This window comes from Manis javanica, chromosome 13 (assembly GCF_040802235.1).
Source record: "Manis javanica isolate MJ-LG chromosome 13, MJ_LKY, whole genome shotgun sequence".
In the NCBI taxonomy this organism is placed as follows: Eukaryota; Metazoa; Chordata; class Mammalia; order Pholidota; family Manidae; genus Manis; species Manis javanica.
In genome coordinates, this window is record NC_133168.1 from 20,053,749 (window position 1) to 20,077,375 (window position 23,627).

The 23,627-nt window shown below is 41.3% G+C and overlaps 1 protein-coding gene across 15 annotated transcripts in view; it reads right to left on the reverse strand.

Annotated features, from left to right (window-relative positions):
• The window catches only part of LOC140845881 (T-box transcription factor TBX18-like), a 125,235-nt gene that overhangs the window by 52,556 nt on the left and 49,052 nt on the right, over window positions 1-23,627 (reverse strand). For 12 of the 15 annotated variants that reach the window (XM_073221024.1, XM_073221042.1, XM_073221037.1 and 9 more), the window contains 2 exons: window positions 10,681-10,846; window positions 802-1,024 (listed from right to left, as the gene is read on the reverse strand). The exons of 1 other annotated variant lie outside the window; for it this stretch is intronic. Coding sequence is in view for 1 of the 14 variants with exons in the window: in XM_073221042.1 (XP_073077143.1) it covers window positions 802-816 (15 nt within the window). In the remaining 13 variants the exon portion in view is untranslated. Of the gene's footprint in view, window positions 1-801; window positions 1,025-10,680; window positions 10,847-11,584; window positions 12,664-23,627 lie in introns of those variants that run through there. 2 more of the 15 variants (XM_073221030.1, XM_073221035.1) reach the window with 2 other exon arrangements.

Genomic DNA, 23,627 nt, shown 5'->3' on the forward strand with positions numbered 1-23,627 from the left:
CACAACGCCCCACCGGGATAACTTTCCGTGATCTCACCTACATGGGACATTGCCAGGAATTACAAAGCAAGCATAAGAGGTTGGTGGAGGGCCAAAATAAACACCCTCACATTTACTCAATTCAATCCAGCAATAACTCATTGTGAGTGCGCTGTTCACCATCTGCCCAACGCTGGAGATGATGAAGATGGTGATAGTGATGATAATAAGAATAATAATCGTAGCAGTGGCTATCACATCGCTCACCATGTGCCAGGCACTGTTACAAACACTTAAAAACTCATTGGATTCTCCTAGCAAGCCTATAAGGTAGCTCCTATTGTTATCTATATTTTTATAGCCGTCAGCAAAAATCCTGTCAGTCAGAAGCTTACGCCACCTGCCTTAACACTGATGTTTCCTCTTAGTAATTTCCAACTACTGATCTCCTTAAATATAAATTCCTACTTTTCCTTGTATTCAGTGCCAAGCCCAATCTCTCTCCCCTGCAAAGCCCCATTGCAGTGGTTCCTAAATCTATCCCAGCAGTCCCCCTGAATAAATTACCTTACTGTCTTTAACAAGTGTCGTGAATAACTTTAACAGAATTACATTATTTTTCTTTAAAACAATCAATAAACATGGAGAAAAAGTGTAACATCTTGAGTCTCAAACCTCAGTATCCTCAAATTCCCTTTCTAAAGCTTCTTCAATATGCATATTGACTCTACAAATATAGAAAATATCTGGTATGTATATGTATATACCAGATATACATTTAGCATGTTATGTGTACCGGAAGATTAAGTGGAATTTACTTACTCCTTCATTCTTCATCTCTGGCTCCTTCCCATTTGACTGATGTTCTGGTCATCCTTCCCTTGCCCCCACCTCTCTTCAATGGCAGGGTATTGTGGGGATGTAAGAACCTCAGCCCCTCCTCTCTGCCAAGCCCGTGTTTCTGACCCTGTCCCATCACTTGGATCTTCTGCTGAGGACTTCTCTCATGGCTCCAGATTCTCTGGTTTGGGATGGTATCTTCAGCCTGCCATTCAGACAAAAAATGGTATGGGATTCATACTGGTATACTTCCTATGGCCTCATCGTCACCCTGTTGTTGAAAAAGATAACTATATTTATTGGAGTGCGGTGGTTTTACTTATCAAATATTTGCTTATCAATACAGGCATCATTACTTAAAATGGCCAAGGGCAAGCCTAGGCGAGCCTTAGGAAGGATCTGACACGGGAGGCCCGTCTGGCTTCCAGATCCCTCGGCCTTTCTAGATCCTTGTAAAGGGCAGGATGCAATTCCCTTGCAGCTCAAGCTTAACTCAGATTTATCTCTGATTGTGAATTTAGCTAGAATGTTTCCTTCCTTTCTTTTCTTTATTCTTTTACCTGGTCATTAGTTTAGTGTGTCTGTTAGATACTCTCAGTGATGTCACTGTTTTCAATTTCCAAGTAATTGTAATTCTACCTGCTTAATACAAATAGATTTATACTTATTTCCTGTCTCTACCCTCAGTTTTTTATTTCTTTTGAGTACAATGAGAATGTAATCACACTTCAGAAATTTCCTTTATCTTGTTTATCTAGTGGCTTATCTTACAGTGACAAGAAGAATCTGTTTTTGCCTGGACTACTCATTTTGATGACATTTGAAAAAGTATTAGATTTCTGATAGATATTTCCATTCACTATAAATTCCTAGTAGGAAAAGTATTTGGGAATATCAGCAAGTTGCAAATGATTATACAATAATACGTTGCTCATTGGCAGAGCCAAACTCATAGTGCTTACCTTGTGTTTCATTTTCTCTTCAGTTTCTAAAACTTGCCATTTTAAGTAATGATGTCTGTATTTACAAATGTCTGGGTCAGAAAAACTAAAACAGAATTTTGGAGAAGAAAAAGGTAAAGGAGCAATTTATGTGGGGTGGGAGGGGGTTCCATGTTTTTCTCTCATTTTCTTGCAACTTTCCCCTCATGGGTGGGCCTAATCTTGGAGTTAAGTAGCAGTGGTGGTACCAGAGAATAAAAACCCACAGAAACTTTCTCTTTCTATCCAAAGAATAGGCAGCAGGGCCTCTTTTTGTGCAAAAAAACTGTGTTGAGGGCAGAATCCTGTTGTTTTTCCACCTTTCCTTCTGCACCTTTACTGGGCCACCAGTAACAGAGGTCCTCATGGCAATGGTATGCCCATCTAAACTCTAAAAGAAACTACAACTGTCAGGCCAGAGTACCTAGCAAAAAATGACCATCACGGGCTTGAGAATGATAGTAAAATTTCAGAGAGGAAAAAGCTCTAAAGAGTGCCAGTAATCTTTTATGTGGTCCTTCACGAGTCTGGGGTTCAGCCCTGAGCTGAGCATGTGGGAGAGACCCAAAGTATCACAACAAAGGCACTGGGAGATTTCAGCCTCTCTTTGAATGTCATGTGTGCGTGACAGACCGAAGCAGCAGAGCCACTGCCAGCACTTGATAAAGGTTAAAACCACCACTCCGAAAAGGGAGAGAGAGAACTCATGGTCTGAAAAGCTAGTGTTTTGATTGTCTGAAAACAAAACAAATCAAATCAGGAAATGAGCAATTATAACTCCATAAGTGGACCAACTATGCTCCATGAGTTTAAAATTTTAAAAATTAGTAATAAATTGAGGAAAATTCTCAGCAGCCAAATAAAAACCACAGCAAATAATCAGATGGGAATTTTAGAGCTGAAAAATACAATATCTGAATTAAAAAACTTATTGGCTAGGCTCATTAGCAGAATGGAGATGACAGAGGAGACAGTGAACTTGAACAATGAAAGGATTCATTCTAAAGATCAGAGAGAAACGGGAAAGAAACAAAAGGTCTAACACCTGTGTCATTTTGAGTCCAAAAGAAGAGTAGAGATTGCTGCAGAATAAATATTAGGGAAAGTGGCTGCAAACTTCCCAAATTTGGTGGAAGATCCACTTATAAAACCGAGAAAGCCAGAAAATGTCAAACAAAATAAACTCAAAATCATGTTTAGATACAGCATAAACACCTGAGAGCTAAAGGTAAAATATATAGACAGACATACAGATCTAGATTAGATAAATAATATTTATATGTAATATGTATTTCTTTATATCATTCTAAATGTACATCTGTGTACATGAATGTATCTTGAGAGCTCCTAGAGGAAAATGTCACTTTATATAAAGGAATACAGTGATTTGAATGACTGAACAGTTTTTTTAAATCCAGTATGGCACCTGGAGACTGTAAAAAACATTTTTGATGTTCTGGAATAAAATACATGCAACAATCAACAAAAAATATCTACCCATAATTTTATGTCTAATTAAAATACATTCAAGAATTAAGGCTACAAAACACATTTGCAGAGGATGGAAAACTAATGAAATTACTCACCAGCATGCTTGCTGTTAAAGAAATCTAAGGCAATAACTGGAGAATGAAAAGAAATTATAACAAAGGGAAACTTGGAACTCCAGGAATGCATAAAGATCAGTAGAAAGTATACAAATCTGAGTGTGTATAAAAAAATTAATTCTTCCTTCTTCAGTTTTAAAAAATAAGTCTGAAAACTGTATCAATTCAACATATTAATTACACATTAAATGTAAACTATACATTTTCTGTTAGCAATAGTGTAATATATATGTTTAGCTCTGTTGCAACTGATCAACTTTGCCACTAAAGTTCACAGCAGTCATAAACAATATGGAAGTGCATGAATGTGATCAGGTTGGTCTGCAGTAAGCTGGATTTGACTCACAGGCTGTAGTTACTATCCTAGGTCTAAGCATAACAAAGAAAACATAGGTGTTGACACATTACATAAAAAATACAATACTCAGTTATGCTCTCTACAAGAAACTTGTCACAAATATAAATAAATAGATTAAATGATGATCAGTTGCAAACAAAATCAGAAGCTGGAGTGGCTATACTGATAACAGACAATATACACTGCAGAACAAGGAATATTTCTAGAGACAAATCATCATGATAACAAAAGATTCAATTTACCAAATACTCGTAACACACTAAATGTGTATACAACTAAGAGCAGATCTTCAAACCAAAAGCTAATAGAACTGAAAGGGGAAAACAGACACGATTGCAATCGTAATTGGGAACTTTTGTCTTCTTCTCTCAGCAATAAAGAGAACAAGTAGAAAGAAAATCAGCAATACAAGAGAAAAACCGAACAAACCTTAATAAGCTTGACGTAATTGACATTTATAGAACATTCTATCCAACTACAGCAGAATGCACATGTATATAAATCATCTCGATGTTCAGCCTAACAAGTTGTAAAAAGAAAAGCAAATCAAAAGAAGCAGAGGAAGGATAAAAAGTGATAAAGTACCAATAAAATCGAAATGGAAAAACAATAGAGAAAAACAACTAAACCCTTTGAAAAAGATCAATAACATCGATAAAACTTTAGTCAGACCGATCAATTAAAAAAAGGAAAGACCATAAATACAAATACAGGAATGAGAGAGGATATAACTACAGACTCTAAAGCCACAAGAAGGAAAATAAGGGATATGACAAACAACTTTTTGCCTTTAAACTTGACTTACATGAGCTAGACTAATACCTTGAATGACACAAACCCTCAAAGCCCACTATTTAAAGAAAACCTCATTATTTCTAACTCAATTTCAAAAACTGAATTTAGAGTTAAAACCCTTGCAACAGTAACAGCAAGAAAACAAATCTTAGCCTCAGCTATGTTACTGGCATCCACTGCCAAACACTTCAGGGGGAAATAACAATTCTACATAAATTCTTCCAGAAAAGGGAAGAATCAGAGACACATTCCAACTCATTTTATGAGGCTCTGTTCTTGTGGTTCCAAAACTTGACAAAAATATTACAAAAACTGAAAACTAAAAACCAATTGCCATCATGAAGAGATGCAGAATGCCTTAAAATATTAGCAAATCTAATCAGTAATATATAAAAAAGGATAAAAATATGGTGGCAAAATGCTGCTTATCGTGAAGAAGCTAGGCTGGTTTGATTCAACATTACAAAATTAACCGATGTAATTTATTACATCAAAAGACTAAGAAGAAAAAGCATATGATCATGTTAGTTGATGCAGAAAAAGCATGTCACACAACTTAATACCCACTTATGAGAAAACTCTGACTAGAAAGGAATTATTAAACATGACACTGAACATCTACAAAAAAACCTACACCTACTATGGTATTTAAAACCAGTGTCGTCCTTAATAGTGCTTTTCCTCTAAGACTGGAAACGAGGCAAGGATGTTTATTCAGCCTTATACCGGGGATCCCAGCCAATGCAATAAGGTGATAAAAAGGAATTAAAAAATAAAGATAGGAAAATAATAAATAAAATGCCTCTATTTTTATTTATTATTGCAGACCACATGATCCCTAAGTAAAATAACCCAAAAAAATTTACAAAAGAAAAGAACAAAACAAAGTGACTAGAACAAATGAGTGAGTATAGCAAGGTTTCAGGATACAAGGAATAAAAATAAATTGTATTTTTAAACACTAATAATAATAAAAAATTTAAATACAAGTGTCATTTTTAATAGCTAAAGAAAAGAAAATAATAAATGTGTTGTACTTTGTTATACACCTAACAAGTGTGAAGGATCAGGATGCTGAAAATTACTCCAGCAGGCAGGCAATTAGCTTGGCTTCACTATGCACAGATTTCAAGTATCATGACTTGGTTTAATAATGCCAGTACCCGCCAAACACTGTCAGATTCATTTGCCACAGTGTATCAACAGTGACTAATTGCATAAAGTATGAACTTTACTGCTACTTCTTTAGTCCACAAATTACTGTGTAAATTACAGATCTGCAGCATGATCAGCGACCGATGATGTCATCTTTCAAACTCTGTTCATGATTGGTCCCTGTGCATCTGTTATTTAGTTCACACTCACCAAAATGTATAGTTGTTTTATCTCCTTGTCTCCCCGTGATAAACCCACATGACATTTTACAAAAATAAATAATCAAAAGACGGAGTGCCCAAAAGAGGGCAAGTGGAGCAAAGGATCAAAAGTGATCATGCTGGAGGTGAGGTTATACTCAAGCATGAATGGAGTTACAGGAGTAGCCAAGGAGAATGCTGACAGTACCGTTTGAGAACCTCTACCTAAGCAGCTGGGGGAAGTCAAAACAAAACTTACCAACATAAAAGAAAGAAGAACATAGTGAAAAAGATGAAGACATCCCAGAGGAAGTAATGTTGACAAGAAACTTCCTATCAAGGGAACTCTTGAGAGAGATTGTATACACCATAAGTACCAAATACAACGATGGAAGCCAATCCAAGCTTACAAAGAAATGCGACAACTCACGAAAGCACAGAAAATATGCTTGCTCCGTATCGTTACTGATATGACAAGAAGTAGGCATGGATGTTCAAACATCTCCAAAATTGTGGCAAGAACATAAATCTGTAAAAGTAAACATGAAAAGTAATGCAGCTTGCTAAAGAAAATAAGACTGCTACTTACCTTTGCCATACCATGTTCACTGACTTTTCTATAGTATTTTCCTCACATTTTTACACTTATTTTATGTGATTATCAATTAAAGTGATATAATTAATTATTTCTTGTTTGTTTACTGAGCAAAGCACCATGGTCAGTGAAATATGTTTAATTTATTGCAATAAACTTCAGCAGAATATGAGTTCAGAATAATTTTATCAAATCTGATAATGAAATTCTTTTTTATAAATTACTTTCTTTTCCTTCATGGTTTGAACCATCAGTACCACTACAAATCTACAAACTGTAACAAAAGTTAGAAGAATCTTACAAAAGATGTAATTTTAAATATCAATAGACTACACTTTATTTTTTCTCCCATTATAATTCTACAATATTTTATCTTCTTTTTACTAAAATCAAACTCTGAAGAAAAAATCAGGAGCAGTTCTTTATAAATACTCATTTCTCTGATAATATTCTCCCCTGCTATCTGTGGAAAGGTCCTTTAATGGTTTCCACAAACCTCAAGGAATGGTTTTAGTTCAAATAATTAATCTGATAGATGAATCTAATGGTAGATACCATTAGAAATATTCTTTTGATGGTTTTAAAATTCATTTACAAAAAGGACAGTATTTTTAATTCATTTATTAACTTTGGCATTCATCATAGTTGAGAACCATTTTCAGTTCCTATTGATTTCTTTATTTTGAGGCAACCAACTACCGTGTGTGTGACAATATTTGGCATATTCAGACACCATGGAAGGGGAATACTTCATTCTTTCAAAGCCATCAACAGAAGTTATCACCACCACCATTACCACGAAATGTGCTTGTTTCCTATTATTATTTTCTTATAGGCCTTGGCCTAAGCACTTCAGAAATTTTAACTCCCTGAATCCATACAAAAGGAACTGTTATTATTTCCCCCAGTCTACAGATGATAAGACAGAGGCACAGAGAATCTAATTGCTCACTGTAGCACAGGCAGTGGGGAAGCCAAGAGTCAGACCTAAGCATTTGGAATCAGAATTCATGATACTATCCACCACACCAAACTGACTTAGGACAAGTCTTGGGAGGAAGTCCAGTGCAGTTAAAATGTATTTTCTCTGCCACTGACATCAGTGTGATCTCAGACCGAAGTGTCTGCTCTCAGTCGAGTTCATTTCCTATAAAGTGTGATGTTGGACTGAAGCACTATTGATGACTTTAACAGCTATTCTTTTACTTGTAGATGATTCTGTTTATTGTGGCTGGTTTGAAGTTTCTTTTGAGCAGGTCATGCTATACAGACCTCGCAGACTATCTTGCAAGCAAACGGTTAAGCACTTCATGTTTATTTTCTCGAAACCAGAAGGATGAGTAGATAGGCACAAGAATCTGGATGATCTTCACTTATCCAATGATGAAATCATGTGGTTGAACTGATGAAATATGAAAATATTTCTCTCAGCACTATGCTCTCACCCATCCTGTCAACTAGGATTGGAGAAACCCTTACTATACTTTGCAATGCATATGTATATACACATACTGAAAACCCACATGAAATCAAGCATAAACACAGAAAATTATATAAGAGCCATACAAAATTTTATCAGTTTATGGAAGACATCTGTAGCTAAGGGAACTATGTCAAAGAAACATTTATTTTTCTGATGGTGTCTCCTTAAGACTTCTCTTAGGGACAGATCAACTACCAGATGAGGGTGTCCTTAATAGAGGTGCAGTTGGAGCATATGACCCCAAAATTCTACTTAATGTAGAAAATATAGTTTATTGGTCAAGCCATGTCAGTTGTGTAAGTATGAATAAGTCAAATCAATGTCACCTTCACAAAGTAGTCAAACAAGGTGGCTGGCATTCTGTTCCCTTATTTTCCCTAGGCCAAGCACTTCTGTGTAGGGCAAATACCGTGCAAACACATTTGACAGCTCTAATCAAGATTAAAGGGCACGCTGTTACACTGGCCCCAATATCAAGAGTTCTTTTTAATTTTTTTTTAACAATTTCAAAAGTGAACGGAGTAGCAGCAAGCAGATATCCATCTCTGACTTCAATCAATAGAGACCAATTCCTGTAACACACAGGTGACATGGCAAAGGTCAGTGAGGTCTTATCAATCAATTTGCTGAAAGAAGCTATAGTCAAGCAGGGCCAGGACCTAAACCATTCGCTAACATTTGAGAAGAATTATAGAATGTTAGAGCAGGAAAACTCTTATATATGATCATATGTGGCCCTTTATTATTAAAAAGATGAAGGAAATTGAACTTAAATACGTCTGGAAACTTTCCCTCAGATCAACTGTACCACAAAGGCCTTGCAAATGACTGATCCAAGTAAACTGTAGAGAATGCATGGAAGATATACTATAGAAACATGAGTAAATTTAGTATCTTAAATCTTTCCCCATTTGTGGCAACAGTAGTCAGTTTTTTCTGCAAATAAGAGATGCAACAAATGTGAGTAGTGGTTTCACTTACTGATAGATATTTAGTAAGTGCTTACCAGCCCATTCACCTTGCTTTTTATACTGTAGATACCACTTTAAGAAAAAGGAATCACCAGCTAAAGATTGGCCATGTTGATTATACAATATAAGCCTTCTGCCAACACAATCGAGCTTATCTGTGCAATATAGTGCAGTTGGTTAATATATGGCCTTATTCGTCTGTTCCCACCCTTATTTCTCTTTCTTCACAATACAGCATAGCATCTAGAACATTGTATCTCTCATCATTTTCTGGTCTTCCTTCAGAGTCAAAATTGACCAAGATTCAGCTATTTCTAGACTCAGGGAGCTCTGTCAGTGCTCTTTCTAGACCATATCCTAAGTCAGATCAGTGTTATTACAACCATTACATTTTTCTAGTAACTATGCTAACCTACAGCATACTTGAAGAGAGACTGTAAGTATTCCCCTTCATTTAAGCTTGATCACGAGGTTTCCTTATCTCAGAATATTTTTCATTTCCTTTTCTACTTTCCAATTCCTAAAAATAAAATTATTTTTGAGCTGTGGGCGGAAGAACTAATCTTTAGCATATGGTCTCCTCACAGACTGTGATAGTGTTATTTCTCTGAATCAACCAAGGCTCAGTAATTACTCCTTCCATGAGTTTGATTCTCTGTAGGGAACTAGAATGAAGGAAAATTTGAGGTGCGTATTGGCAGTAAGCAAAGATGCCAGAGTGATCAGAATCTTTAGCTTTCCCAAACTTCAATCTTTAGTCCAATATTAATCTCTGATTGAGCCATCCTTTGTCCTGTTCTTTTTCAGACTTCGGAAGCTTTGCTGACTAGGTGCTAGACTGACACTTTTGCAGAGAAAGAGGCATCGTTTCCTCTTGCCTCTGGCATCTTCAAATGTCTATCTGTACTATGTGAGGATATGCAGTAACTGACCGCCAAGGAACTACTTAAAAGTGCACAGCATGCCACTTTTGGAGGATCTGCCTCGTGGTCCCCACAGGGCTTTGGCTTTGGAGTCTCTGCCCTGGGAGCCCCTGCGCCTTGTCTCTCCAGTCTTTGGGCCAGTGGTTTGACTGGTGTTCTCCTCTTTAATGTACCAAGTAGAGTTTTTATTTTTCAATCTGTTCAGCTTTCTACTTGCTGTTAGGACAAAGTGGCAACTTTCATGCTCCTTACATGTAGAATCAGAAACCAGAAGTCATTATAAGCATTTTTAATTCATTTTAGAGTGAATTAAAAACATAATACTTCTTTCAAACTATTTCTACTGCAGTTTATGTCATTTTATGTTCATATATATTATAAACAATACAATTTATTCAAATTTATAACTTTTTAATAGATTAAAACAACTTCCAATTTATCACTGCCTCTTTTGTTCTTAGTGGTAAAGATCCCTTTATCTGGCTATTAATCGAATTAATATATATCATAGCTTACTTTCTTTTTCAGTGAAGAGTTGGCATTTTGACAGAATTCTACTTAAAACTATTGCATTTAGCTTTTCAAAACTTGTAATTGCTAAGGTAATAGTGGATTAGCAAATACTAGATGATTAAGACAATGCCACTGTCAGATGCTATGGGGACAACACATAAGCAAAGGCAAGCATTAGCATTTGGTGTCTCTCCCATTGATCGTCTCCATAGTTTCCGCGTGATTTTGCTTTTTTTTTCTGCAGTAGATGCTGCTTCCCTCTCTGGTTGTTCCATTCTTACCTCATTCTGTAGTTTTCTTTCAGTGAGACTGACTGAGAACATCACAACTGTATGCATCTGAAGTCAGTAGACCGAAGGCCAGGGGCACAGGTATGGCCGTCCGTGTCAAGCTGTCATCTCTGCGATATGACAGACTGGCTGAAAGGTCCATAGTCTTCAACACAGACTTTAAAGAATGAGGAGAAAAGAAGACCACAATAATACAAACCAATTCTATTATTCACAGAATACTGCACACATATAAATAATAATTAAGTTCATAATCATGATGATATAGGTAATAATAACAAGAAGAAAGAGTGGGAAGCTTGGCTCCACAATTAACTGGCTACAAAATGATAAAAAGGAGGAAAATCAATCCAATGATAATTGAATTATAAGGGAATTGGTCAAGAGGTAAAATAAGCATTCAAAAAAGTATGTGAGATACCCCCTAGCTTCAAGCATCCCTAACCTTCCCTGCAGGAGCTCATCCCCTAGGCTCCCCAACCAGTCAGCCTCCCCCTACCAAAAAAAAAAAAAAAAAAAAAAATTATGTGAGAGCCAGAGCAGGATGCTGAACCAGACAGCGATACTGGCTTTGGATTTTCGCTCCGTTCAGTTACTGCCCAGGGTAAGGGGGTTTGTTAAGTATTTATTATGCCTTGCATTTATATAGTACCTTATAATTTACAAAGCATTTTCATTTTTTTGGCACATTATATTCTCATTTTGCATATTAAAGCATATTAAAAAGAGAGAGATATAGGTTACATTTTGGTCTAAAATTCATTGCTAGTGACAGAGGTGGGCCAAGACCTCAGGATATTTGACTGTGCCCAACATCTGTTACAGTACACATCATAATTTTATGCCTAATTCTTCCTATTTATCCCCACCCATCGCAGTCCTTCAGTAAATTCACCTCCTATTAAAGGCAGCTGTTTGGAAAGGATCTGGGCACTTGTAAAGGAATCTGGATCCACTGCCTCTTTCTCACCCTCCTTGTCATCTGTGAAAGAATTCTGATACCATGCAATCAGTGCTTGCTGCTGATAGTTTTGACATTACTTCTGAACAGGAAAATTTATATGCTATTGAGTATCTTGAATAATTTTTTATACTAGTAAATTCTTCGTATCTAGTAGCTAAAATGCGGAATAATTATTTTTACTATCTTTAACAGATTCTTGGTAGATAGAAATTTAAATTGGGGTTTCAGAGACTAACATATCTTTATACATACAGAATTGCTAATCTAGCATAAAGTGTGCATATAAATTCAGCTAGAAATTAAGGTAAGTATTAAATCATTAGACTCAAACACCTTCTTCACTATTCCTCACACATCTTTAAAAGAGTTAATAAAATACTAAGTGTCATCATAGCAATTTTTTATTCAAGGACAGAAATGAATAGAACAATCTGTATTCCCCGGTCCCTAATTATCAAACTAAGACCAAAAATCTTTTTTAAACTCATGACACTCTTCCATTAATTATTTTTAATAAATACTTACTTTTGGCATTTAAAAAATCATTTTAACTCACTACAGTTTTAAACAAACCATAATTTTATTTGTAATTACTAGTCTTGTGAGTCAAACAGGGCCACCAAAGTATAATTTACTGACAGACTGTTTTCTAAAGACACAGAAGAGTTTCAGATTAAGCAGAGTAATGAGAAGACTCTAAAGTAAAGTAGGCATAATACACTGGCTGCAGACACAAACACTTTTCCATATATTCTATCATAACACTCAGATAACACAGGGGAAAAAAATCTTAGAGGGGTAGGACTATAGTCACATTTTGAGTTTTAATAGATGGGGCATAACTTATAAACAGCAATTACTTTTGAAAAGAAAAGTAATAGCCAAAGTTAATTTTGGCATTACTATGGACTTTTTCAACTATTCAAAGTATACTGCATTACAGAAATCAGGAAACAGACATATGTAATTCATCAGTATATTAAAGAGAAATCAAAATGGTTTTACGTGATAGCTTTAGTACCTTTACAATCTCATATAAAATGTTTACCAATGTCACAAGATTGGAATCTGCTGAAATAGAAAATAAAATATCATTATATTATACTTTAGAAGGAGTACCTCAATAGCATATTTAAAATGCTAGTTTCTCTGGGTCTTAAAAAAGATTTCCAAACTTCCCAAAGACTGTTTCTGGAAATCACACTGTAACATATTTGTACTTAAAGGACTAATTTCAAATAATATGTTATGATAGCAGCTCTGAAATCTAGGAACATAATAAGAAGGCAAAACTCATCTCATCATGACATATTAAGATCTAATCCTAATATATACGTGGGAATATCTTCTTAACATCCTTGTCAGCTGTCCAAGGAGTCTTCCAACTTTGAAAGACCCACGTAGGAAAATGCATCTCTGGTTATTAATTTATGATTACATAAAAGCTTTTGCCTAAAGACGGTTTTGTGGGCAGTAAATGAGTATCTCGAAATTTATAGGTATGATTATATAATGGTGTACCCTGAATGTCCAAGTGAAATAACCGAAATTTAAAAAAATAATAATAATAATTCAGTAGACGTGAAATATGCAAACTCTTTATAAAAAAAATTTTTATGACATAATAAGTATATAATATAATGGAAATAATACGAATAATAAACAGTACATAGAAATACATTTTTAAAAGTAGTAAGAAGTTTCTTAATTGTAAATATTACAAAATTTGACTAGAAATGTAAGAAAAATCTAGATGAATTATAATTATGTACCAGTGTATTCATGGATAGGCAAGCCTCACTACTGTTAAGAAGTTTATTCACAAAATAATAAAGAATATTTTGAGGGCAATAGGATTTGTATCCCACTAAGACTAGTGTGTCTATGTTATACTATTTATTTATTTATTTACCTGCTGAATTGCATTGTAGCTGTAGAATGTCTCAGCTGTACTTTCAGAAAAGGGTCTTCCCCACTGGAGATTAAAGCCTTAGAAACTCATTTAAGGGTAAAAAGAACAAACTCCTAAGTCAAAACAAGAATCACTGCTACAAGATAGCGCAGCTACTCGCGAACTTATACCCACTTAAAATTTCTTTATGAGGATAGGGGTGGAGCCAAGATGACAGCGAGAGTAGAGCAGCAGCAATCTCCTCCCAAAAACATATATATGTTTGAAGATACAACAAATACAACTAAATTCCAAAAAGACAGACCAGAAGATACAGGACAAGAGCCAGACTACATCTACACCTGCGAGAAACCAGCACCTCGCAAAGGGGGTAAGATACAAGCTGCAGCCCGGCAGGACCTGAGCGCCCCTTACCACAGCTCCTGGCCGGAGGAGAGGAGTTGGAGCGGGGAGGGAGAGGGAGCCCAGGCCTATTAAACACCCAGCCCTAGCCATCTGCACCAGAGCGCAGACACACAGTGAGTGGGGTGCTGGATATTACGGGAATGGGGCAGTAAAATCTGCAAGCAGGTCCCCGCAGCTAGCACCCCTGAGACAAAGAAGAAAGAGTGCCCTTTGAAAGTCTTAAAGGACGGAGGACGGAGGACGGAGGCATCCCGGCACAATCAGCTCAGCAGCTGGGAACCCGGGGAACTCCAGGTACCCTAAACCCCTGGGCGGCAGCACAGCTCTGAGGAACCTCACGGTGATAAACAGCCTCCCACCTGTTCCCGCTCTGGCGCGACCTCGCCATAGCAGAGACCACAGCAAGCACAAGCGGAGCTTCCTGCACAGCGGCCAAGCAGGAATCAGAGACCCCATTTGCGCACAGCTGCCCAGGACAAGCCGCTAGAGGTGGCTGTTCTCCCAGGAGAGGAAGGCCACAAACTAGCAAGAAGGGACATTCTCCCCACTGACACGTGCCAACTACCCATGACTATCTCTATCGCCATGAAAAGGCAGAAGAATTTGATACAGACCAGATTAACCCTGACAGTCTCCCTTGAAAAGAAATCTGGGGAGATAGACCTAACCAATCTTCCTGAAAAAGAATTTAAAAGTAAGGTCATAACCATGCTGATAGACTTGCAGAGAAACACGCAAGAGCTAAGGAAGGAGAATACAGAAATAAAACAATCTTTGGACGGATTTAAAAGCAGAATGGACGAGATGCAAGAGGCCATTGATGGATTAGAAACCAGAGAACAGGAACGCATAAAAGTTGACGAAGAGAGAGATAAAAGGATCTCCAGAATTGGAACAACATTAAGAGAACTGTGTGACCAAATCAAAAGGAGCAATATCCACATTATAGGGGTGCCAGAAGAAGAAGAGACAGAAAAAGGGATACAAAGTGTATTTGAAGAAATAATTGCTGAAAACTTCCTGAAACTGGGGGAGGAAATAGTCGCTCAGATCACAGAAATACTCAGAACCCCCAACAGAAGGGACGCAAAGAGGACAACACCAAGACACATAATAATTAAAATGGCAAAGATCAAGGACAAGGACAGAATTTTAAAGGCAGCTAGAGAGAGGAAAAAGGTCACCTACAAAGGAAAACCCATCAGGCTATCATCAGACTTCCCAACAGAAACCTTACGGGCCAGAAGAGAATGGCATGATATATTTAATGCAATGATACAGAAGGGCCTTAAATAGACAACTCTGTATTCAGCACAATTATCATTTAAATACGAAGGAGGGATTCAACAATTCCCAGACAAGCAAAAGTTGAGGGAATTTGCCTCCCACAAACCACCTCTACAGGGTATGTTAGAGGGACTGCTCCAGATGGAAGCACTCCTAGGGCGAAATAGATGTCACCAGAGAAAATAAAAACACAGCAGAGAAAGCAGACCAACCAACTACTAACTAAAGGCAAAAAATAAAATCAACTACCCACAAAAGCAGTCAAAGAAAACACAAAAGAGCACAGAATAAAACACCCAACATATAAAGAATGGAGGAGGAGGAATAAGAAGGGAAACAAATAAAGAATAATCAGACAGTATTTATAATAGGTCAATAAGCAAGTTAAGTTAGACAGGAAGATATTAAAGAAGCTAACCTTGAACCTTTGGTAACCACGAATCTAAAGCCTGCAATGGCAATAAGTACATACCTTTCAATAATCACCCTAAATGTAAATGGACTGAATGCACCAATCAAAAGACACAGAGTAACAGAATGGATAAAAAAGCAAGACCCATCCATATGCTGCTTACAAGAGACTCACCTCAAATCCAAAGACATGCACAGACTAAAAGTCAAGGGATGGAAAAAGATATTTCAGGCAAACAATGAGGAAAAAGAAGGTGTTGCAGCACTAGTATCAGACAAGCTAGACTTCAAAACAAAGAAAGTAACAAGAGATAAAGGACATTACATAACGATAAAGGGCTCAGTCCAACAAGAGGATATAACCATTATAAATGCACCTAACACAGGAGCACCAGCATATGTGAAACAAATACTAACAAAACTAAAGTAGGAAATAGAATGCAATGCACTCATTTTAGGAGACTTCAACACAACCCTCATGCCAAAGCATAGATCCACCAGACAGAAAGTAAGGACACAGAAGCACTGAACAACAAACACACTAGAACAGATGGACCTAATAGACATCTATAGAACTCTACATACAAAAGCAACAGGATATACATTCTCAAGTGCACATGGAACATTCTCCAGAATAGATCACATACTGGGCCACAAAAAGAGCCTCAGTAAATTTAAAAAGACTGAAATTCTACCAACCAACTTCTTGGACCACAAAGGTATAAAACTAGAAATAAATTGTACGAAGAAAGCAAAAAGGCTCACAACCACATGAAGGCTTAACAACATGCTCCTAAATAATCAACAGTCAATGACCAAATTAAAATAGAGATCAAGCAATATATGGAAACAAATGACAACAACAACACAAAGCCGCAACTTCGTGGGATGGAACAAAAGCAGTCTTAAGAGGAATATATATACAGCAATCCAAGCCTATTTAAAGAAGGAAGAACAATCCCAAATGTATAGTATAACGTCACAAGTATCAAAATTGGAAAAAGAAGAACAAATGAGGCCTAAACTCAGCAGAAGGAGGGACATAATAAAGATCAGAGAAGAAATAAAATTGAGAAAAATAAAACAATAGAAAAAAATTAATGAAGCCAAGAGCTGGTTCTTTGGGAAAATAAACAGAATAGATAAGATTCTAGCCACTTATTAAAAGAAAAAGAGAATCAACACATCAACAGAATCAGAAACAAGAAAGGAAAAATCACAACAGACCCCACAGAAATACAAAGATGAGAGAATACCATGAATACCCATACGGTACAAGCTGGAAAACCTAGAAGAAATGGACAACTTCCTAGAAAAATACAACTCCAAGACTGACCAAGTAAGAAAAAGAAAATCTAAACAAATCAATTACCAGCAAAGAAATTGAATCGGTAATCCAAAAACTACCCAAGAACAAAACCCCTGGACCAGATGATTTACCTCGGAATTTTATCAGACATACAGAGAAGATATAATACCCATTCTTCTTAAAGTTTTCCGAAAAACAGAAGAGGAGGGAATACTCCCAAACTCATTCTATGAAGCCAACATCACCCTAATACCAAAATCAGGTTAAGACACCAACAAAAAAGAAAATTATAGACGAATATCCCTGATGAATGTTGATGCCAAAATACTCAACAAAATATTAGCAAACCAAATTCAAAAATACATCAAGAGGATCAAACACCATGATCAAGTGGGAATCATCTCAGGGATGCAAGGATGGTACAACGTTCAAAAATCCATCATCATCGTCCACCACATCAACAAACAGAAGGACAAAAACCACACATTCATCTCCACAGATGCTAGAAAAAGCATTCAACAAAATTCAACATCCATTCATGATAAAAACTCTCAACAAAATGGGAACAGAAGGCAAGTACCTCAACATAATAAAGGCCGTATATGACAACCCCACAGCCAACATCATACTGAACAGTGAGAAGCTAAAAGCTTTTCCTCTGAGATCGGGAACAAGACAGGGATGCTCACTCTCCCCACTGTTATTCAACATAGTACTGGACGTACTAGCCACGGCAATTAGACAAAACTAAGAAATACAAGGAATACAAACTGGTAAAGAAGAAGTTAAACGGTCACTATTTGCAGATTACATGATATTGTACATAAAAAGCTCTAAAGACTCCACTCTAAAACTACTAGAATTCATATTGGAATACAGCAAAGTGGCAGGAAACAAAATCCACACACAGGAATCTGCGGCTTTCCTATACACTAACAATAAACTAATAGAAAGGGAAATCAGGAAAACAATTCCATTCACAATTGCATAAAAAGAATAAAATACCTAGGAATAAACCTAACCAAGGAAGTGAAAGACCTGTACCCTGAAAACTGTAAGACACTCTTAAGATGAAATTAAAGAGGACACTAACAAATGGAAACTCATCCCACGCTCTTGGCTAGGAAGAATTACTATCGTCAAAATGACCATCCTGTCCAAAGCAATCTACAGATTGGATGCAATCCCTATCAAATTACCAACAGCATTCTCCCACGAACTGGAACAAATAGTTCAAAAATTCATATGGAAACACCAAAGATCCCGAATAGCCAAAGCAATCCTGAGAAGGAAGACAAAAGTGTGTCTGTGTGTGTGGGTAGGTGCGGTATCTCGCTCCCCAACATCAAGCTCTACTACAAAGCCACAGTCATCCAGACAGTTTGCTACTGGCACAGACCAGTGGAACACAATAGAGACTCCAGACATTAACCCAAACATATGTGGACAATTGCTATACGATAAGGCAACCAGGGACATACAATGGGGAAATGACACTCTCTTCAACAGATGGTGCTGACAAAACTGGACAGCTACACGTAAGAGAATGAAACTGGATCACTGTCCAACCCCATACAGAAAAGTAAATTCAAAATGGATCCAAGACCTGAATGTAAATCATGAAACCATAAAACTCTCAGAAGAAAACATAGGCACAAATCTCCTGGGCATAAATATGAGCGACTTCTTCAAGAACATACCTCCCCAGGCAAGGGAAACAAGAGTAAAAGTGAACAAGTGGGACTATATCAAGCTGAAAAGTTTCTCTACAGCAAAGGACACCATCAATAGAACAAAAAGGTACCTTACAGTATATGCAAGAATATATTCATAAATGGCAGATCCGATAAAGGGCTGACATCCAAAATATATAAAGAGCTCACACACTTCAACAAACAAGAAAAGCAAATAATCCGATCAAAAAATGGGCAGAGGATATGAACAGACACTTCCCCAAAGAAGAAATTCAGGTGGCCAACAGGCACATGAAAAGATGCTCCACATCGCTAATCATCAGAGACATGCAAATTAAAACCACCATGAGATATCACCTCACACCAGTCAGGACGGCCACCATCAGGAAGACACACAACAACAGACGGCGAGGATGTGGAGAAAGGGGAACCCTCCGACACTGCTGGTGGGAATGTAAATCTCAGTTCAACCATTGTGGAATGCAGTATGGAGGTTCCCCAAAAAGCTCAAAAGAGAAATGCCATTTGACCCAGGAATTCCACTCCCAGCAATTTACCCTAAGAATGCAGGAGCCCAGTTTGAAAAAGACAGATGCACCCCTGTGTTTGTCGCAGCGCTATTTACAATAGCCAAGAAATGGAAGCAACCTAAGTGTGCATCAGCAGATGAATGGATAAAGAAGACATGGTACATTTATAAACAATGGAATATCATTCAGCCTTAGGAAGAAAACAAATCCTACCGTTGGCAACAACACGGATGGAGCTAGACGGTATTATTACTATGCTCAGTGAAATAAGCCAGGCAGAGAAAGACAAGTGCCAAGTGACTTCACTCATATGTGGAGTATAAGAACAAAGAGAAACTGAAGGAAGAAAACAGCAGCAGAATCACAGAACCCAAGAATGGACTAACAGTTACCAAAGGGAAAGGGACTGGGGAGGATGGGTGGGAAGGGAGGGATAAGGGTGGGGAAAAAGAAACGGGGCCTTACGATTATTAGCATGTATAGGGGGGGGGGGGGGGGGGATGCGCATAGGGAGGACTGTGCAACACCGAGAAGACAAGTAGTGATTCTACAGCATCTTACTACACCGATGGACAGTGACTGTCACGGGGTTTGTGGGGGGGACGTGGTGAAGGGGGGAGTCTAGAAAACAATGTTCTTCATATAACTGTAGATTAATGGTAACAAAATGAATAAACATAAAAAAATAAAAGTAAGAAAATAAAAAGTGTTTCCCAGTTTACTGTGTTGTGTGACTCGTATACCAGACACAGGCCCCAACATGAGACCAAAGAGAAAATCTGGGCTGCCAGGCTCAGTCAGAACATGGCATGTAGCTATGCTGAAACCTCGTGGTCCCTGACCTACGCTTCCTGGGAAGCGAAGAAAGAACCTGCCTATTAGCTAGAAAGGGAAGTCACGCAGACGGTCCCCTCCTCGGAATCTGTCACCCGCCTGGCTGGCCATGGCGGAGAAAGCATGTCTGGCTCCAGGCCTCCCAGAGAAGATGGGAAGGCCCGGGGCGAAGGCGGGCGGCGCCCCGGCCTCAGGGACCGCGGGGTCGCAGCATTGGCCGCCGCACCCCGGGTGCTGAGCGCGTGCAGAGCTGACACCCGGGCGGGCCTAGCTCTGACAGACGAGGGCACTGCGGCCCTGAACAGTCTGCATGGAGGTCTCGCTGGCCCAAACACCTGCACGGCCCTCGGCGGGCAGTCCCGGGGCGCTAGGGACTCTACTGGGGTTGGCGTTGGGGCCACGCCCTGTGACACTGGGCCACGGTCTCCCTCTGGGTGGTGCTGGTGTGCTCACGGCAGTGGGGGCTCCGTGACCATCCCACCCTGGATGACATCACGGTTGCCCGGGCAGCTGCTCTGTGATGCGTCCCCTGGCTGACCTATCAGAGGCTGCACTAGCTGGGCAGCTCAGGGTGCGCCCGGCCTGAGAAGGAGTTGGAAGCTCTCCCTAGCTTCGTACCCTATTCTCATGCCTGCCTCAAACGAAGGACCTATGGACAAGATGCCGCTGGGGCGGGACTCTGAAGCGGGGGGCGAGCCTATGAACACCACGCCGCCCCCGGGGGGCCGCGGTTCCACTGCCGGACTCTGATACGGAGGGCAAGCCTAAGGACACCACGCCGCCCCCGTGGGCAGTTGACCTGGGGCGTGGGCAGTTGACCTGGGGCGGGACTCTGACACGGAGGGCGAGCCTACGGACACCACGCCGCCCCCGTGGGCCGCGGTTCCGCTGCCGGACTCTGACACGGAGGGCGAGCCTACGGACACCATGCCGCCCCCGTGGGCCGCGGTTCCGCTGCCGGACTCTGACACGGAGGGCGAGCCTACGGACACCAAGCCGCCCCCGTGGGCCGCGGTACCGCTGCCGGACTCTGACACGGAGGGCGAGCCTACGGACACCACGCCGCCCCCGTGGGCCGCGGTTCCGCTGCCGGACTCTGACACGGAGGGCGAGCCTACGGACACCACGCCGCCCCCGTGGGCCGCGGTTCCGCTGCCGGACTCTGACACGGAGGGCGAGCCTACGGACACCACGCCGCCCCCGTGGGCCGCGGTTCCGCTACGGACTCTGACACGGAGGGCGAGCCTACGGACACCACGCCGTCCCCGTGGGCTGCCATCCCGCGGCTAGACTCTGACACGGAGGGCGAGCCTACGGACACCACGCCGCCCCCGTGGGCCGCGGTTCCGCTGCCGGACTCTGACACGGAGGGCGAGCCTACGGACACCACGCCGCCCCCGTGGGCCGCGGTTCCGCTGCCGGACTCTGACACGGAGGGCGAGCCTACGGACACCACGCCGCCCCCGTGGGCCGCGGTTCCGCTGCCGGACTCTGACACGGAGGGCGAGCCTACGGACACCACGCCGCCCCCGTGGGCCGCGGTTCCGCTGCCGGACTCTGACACGGAGGGCGAGCCTACGGACACCAAGCCGCCCCCGTGGGCCGCGGTACCGCTGCCGGACTCTGACACGGAGGGCGAGCCTACGGACACCACGCCGCCCCCGTGGGCCGCGGTTCCGCTGCCGGACTCTGACACGGAGGGCGAGCCTACGGACACCACGCCGCCCCCGTGGGCCGCGGTTCCGCTGCCGGACTCAGACACGGAGGGCGAGCCTACGGACACCACGCCGCCCCCGTGGGCTGCCATCCCGCGGCTAGACTCTGACACGGAGGGCGAGCCTATGGACACCACGCCGCCCCCGTGGGCCGCTGCCCTGGGCTCAGACCCGGATCCGGAGGGCGAGCCTATGGATACAACGCCGCCCCCGTGGGCCGCCGGCCTGGGACCAGACTCTGACCTGGACGGTGAGCCTATGGACACCACGGCTCCCTTGCGGGACGTCTTCCCGTCCCCACGGGCTCGATGCCACACGTGGCACAACCGCCGGACTCAGCCCTACCCCCGACGACGGTGACGCGCTGCCCATGCCGCCACCCTTGCGGCCGTCTACCGGTCTCCCCCAGCCCCGTACAAGGCCTATGTCCTTTTGTCAGGGCTTCCTATCCTCCCTGTTATCCATTAAAGAAAGTCTTTCCCTGTTCTTACTAATATGCCTCTGGTTGTCTTTACTCTTTCACTCTGCTAGAGGAAGAACTCACATACACGAGTGATAATGTTTTGAGCCACACCTAACAATGTAACATGCCCCATGCCCCAGTGACTGGGATGTGGAAGTAGCCGCGTTTTATAACTGTGCGTGCTCAACGCGAGGTCTGCGTGCTGCGCGTTTAAGGGAAAACAGCCCAGGGGGAGGCAAGTCCAGAGGAGGGAGACCGGGTTGGCTAACGAGGTCCCTTCCCTCTTCTCTGACACTGCTCTGAGCTCGCCGCAGGCTAGGGAATCCCTGCTGTGACACAGAAAACCACTCTTTTCATTTTGGTTTTTAAACATGTTTAATTCTATGTGTGTGTGTGTGTGTGTGTGTGTGTGTGTGTGTGTACCGCTGCCCCTGTCGGTCTAAAAGTAACAAAGAAATGCACGATAGAGCGAAAAACTTGCAGTGACCAGAAGGAGTAAGCTTTTCCACTAGCCTCTGGGGATATAGATATCCCAAGGGTTTCTATGCAATTGTAGAAAGATTTTGCTGGAAATGTCGCTGGGACCACTCTGAACCATCACGTTAGTTAAGGCAATAAGCCAGGACAGGCGAGCAGCAAAGAGCACCCACGGTGCGTCTCCTACGTATAAGGCCAAGGGGTACAGGCTTTAATTCTACTACCTCACTTCATCTCACCATGACTGACGTGGGGTGACCTTACGCACCACCTTCATACAGGAGCAAAAAGTTACTTCAGAATCACTTCCCTTAACGGAAAACAAATAAATGCAAGGACATAAACATTCCTACAATTCCTGCCACCGCCACCCAACTCTTTATGCTCAGCACCCTTCCCATACGAACAGAAAACATAGCTCTAAATGCTACTATTCCATTTCAGATAGACCTCACTCACATCTAAATGCCTAAATGCACTGAAATTCCACCTCCACCTTGACAACAGAGGGGAGCAGTTTCCCCACGAGCTAGCTGGCCTGCCACCTCAGCAAGCCCACGGGCCACTAGCCCACACCAGCCCCGCATGTCCCCAAAAAGGCGGCTCACTGAACCTGTGACTACACATGCTCTCCGGAGATGGGCAGGCAGCCAAGCAGGGCCACCAAGGTGACATCGGCGCGCAGGCACAAAGACCTACTACTGGGCGTGCACCTGCCTCGGCCCCAGCAGGCCAGCCGGGGTGCTCCCTGTGTGGGGCCTCAGATCTGGCCCGCAGCTCATGCAGCCGCCCCCGGCAGGGCCAGCCCCAGGGCAGAGCACCCGGAGGGCCCCAGCCCGCACTGGTCAGAGTCCAGCCGGCCATCTACACCCAGAGGACTCGGGCCACCTACCCAGGTGTTCCAACCCATGGCCACTCCTCTCAAGACCCAAAGACA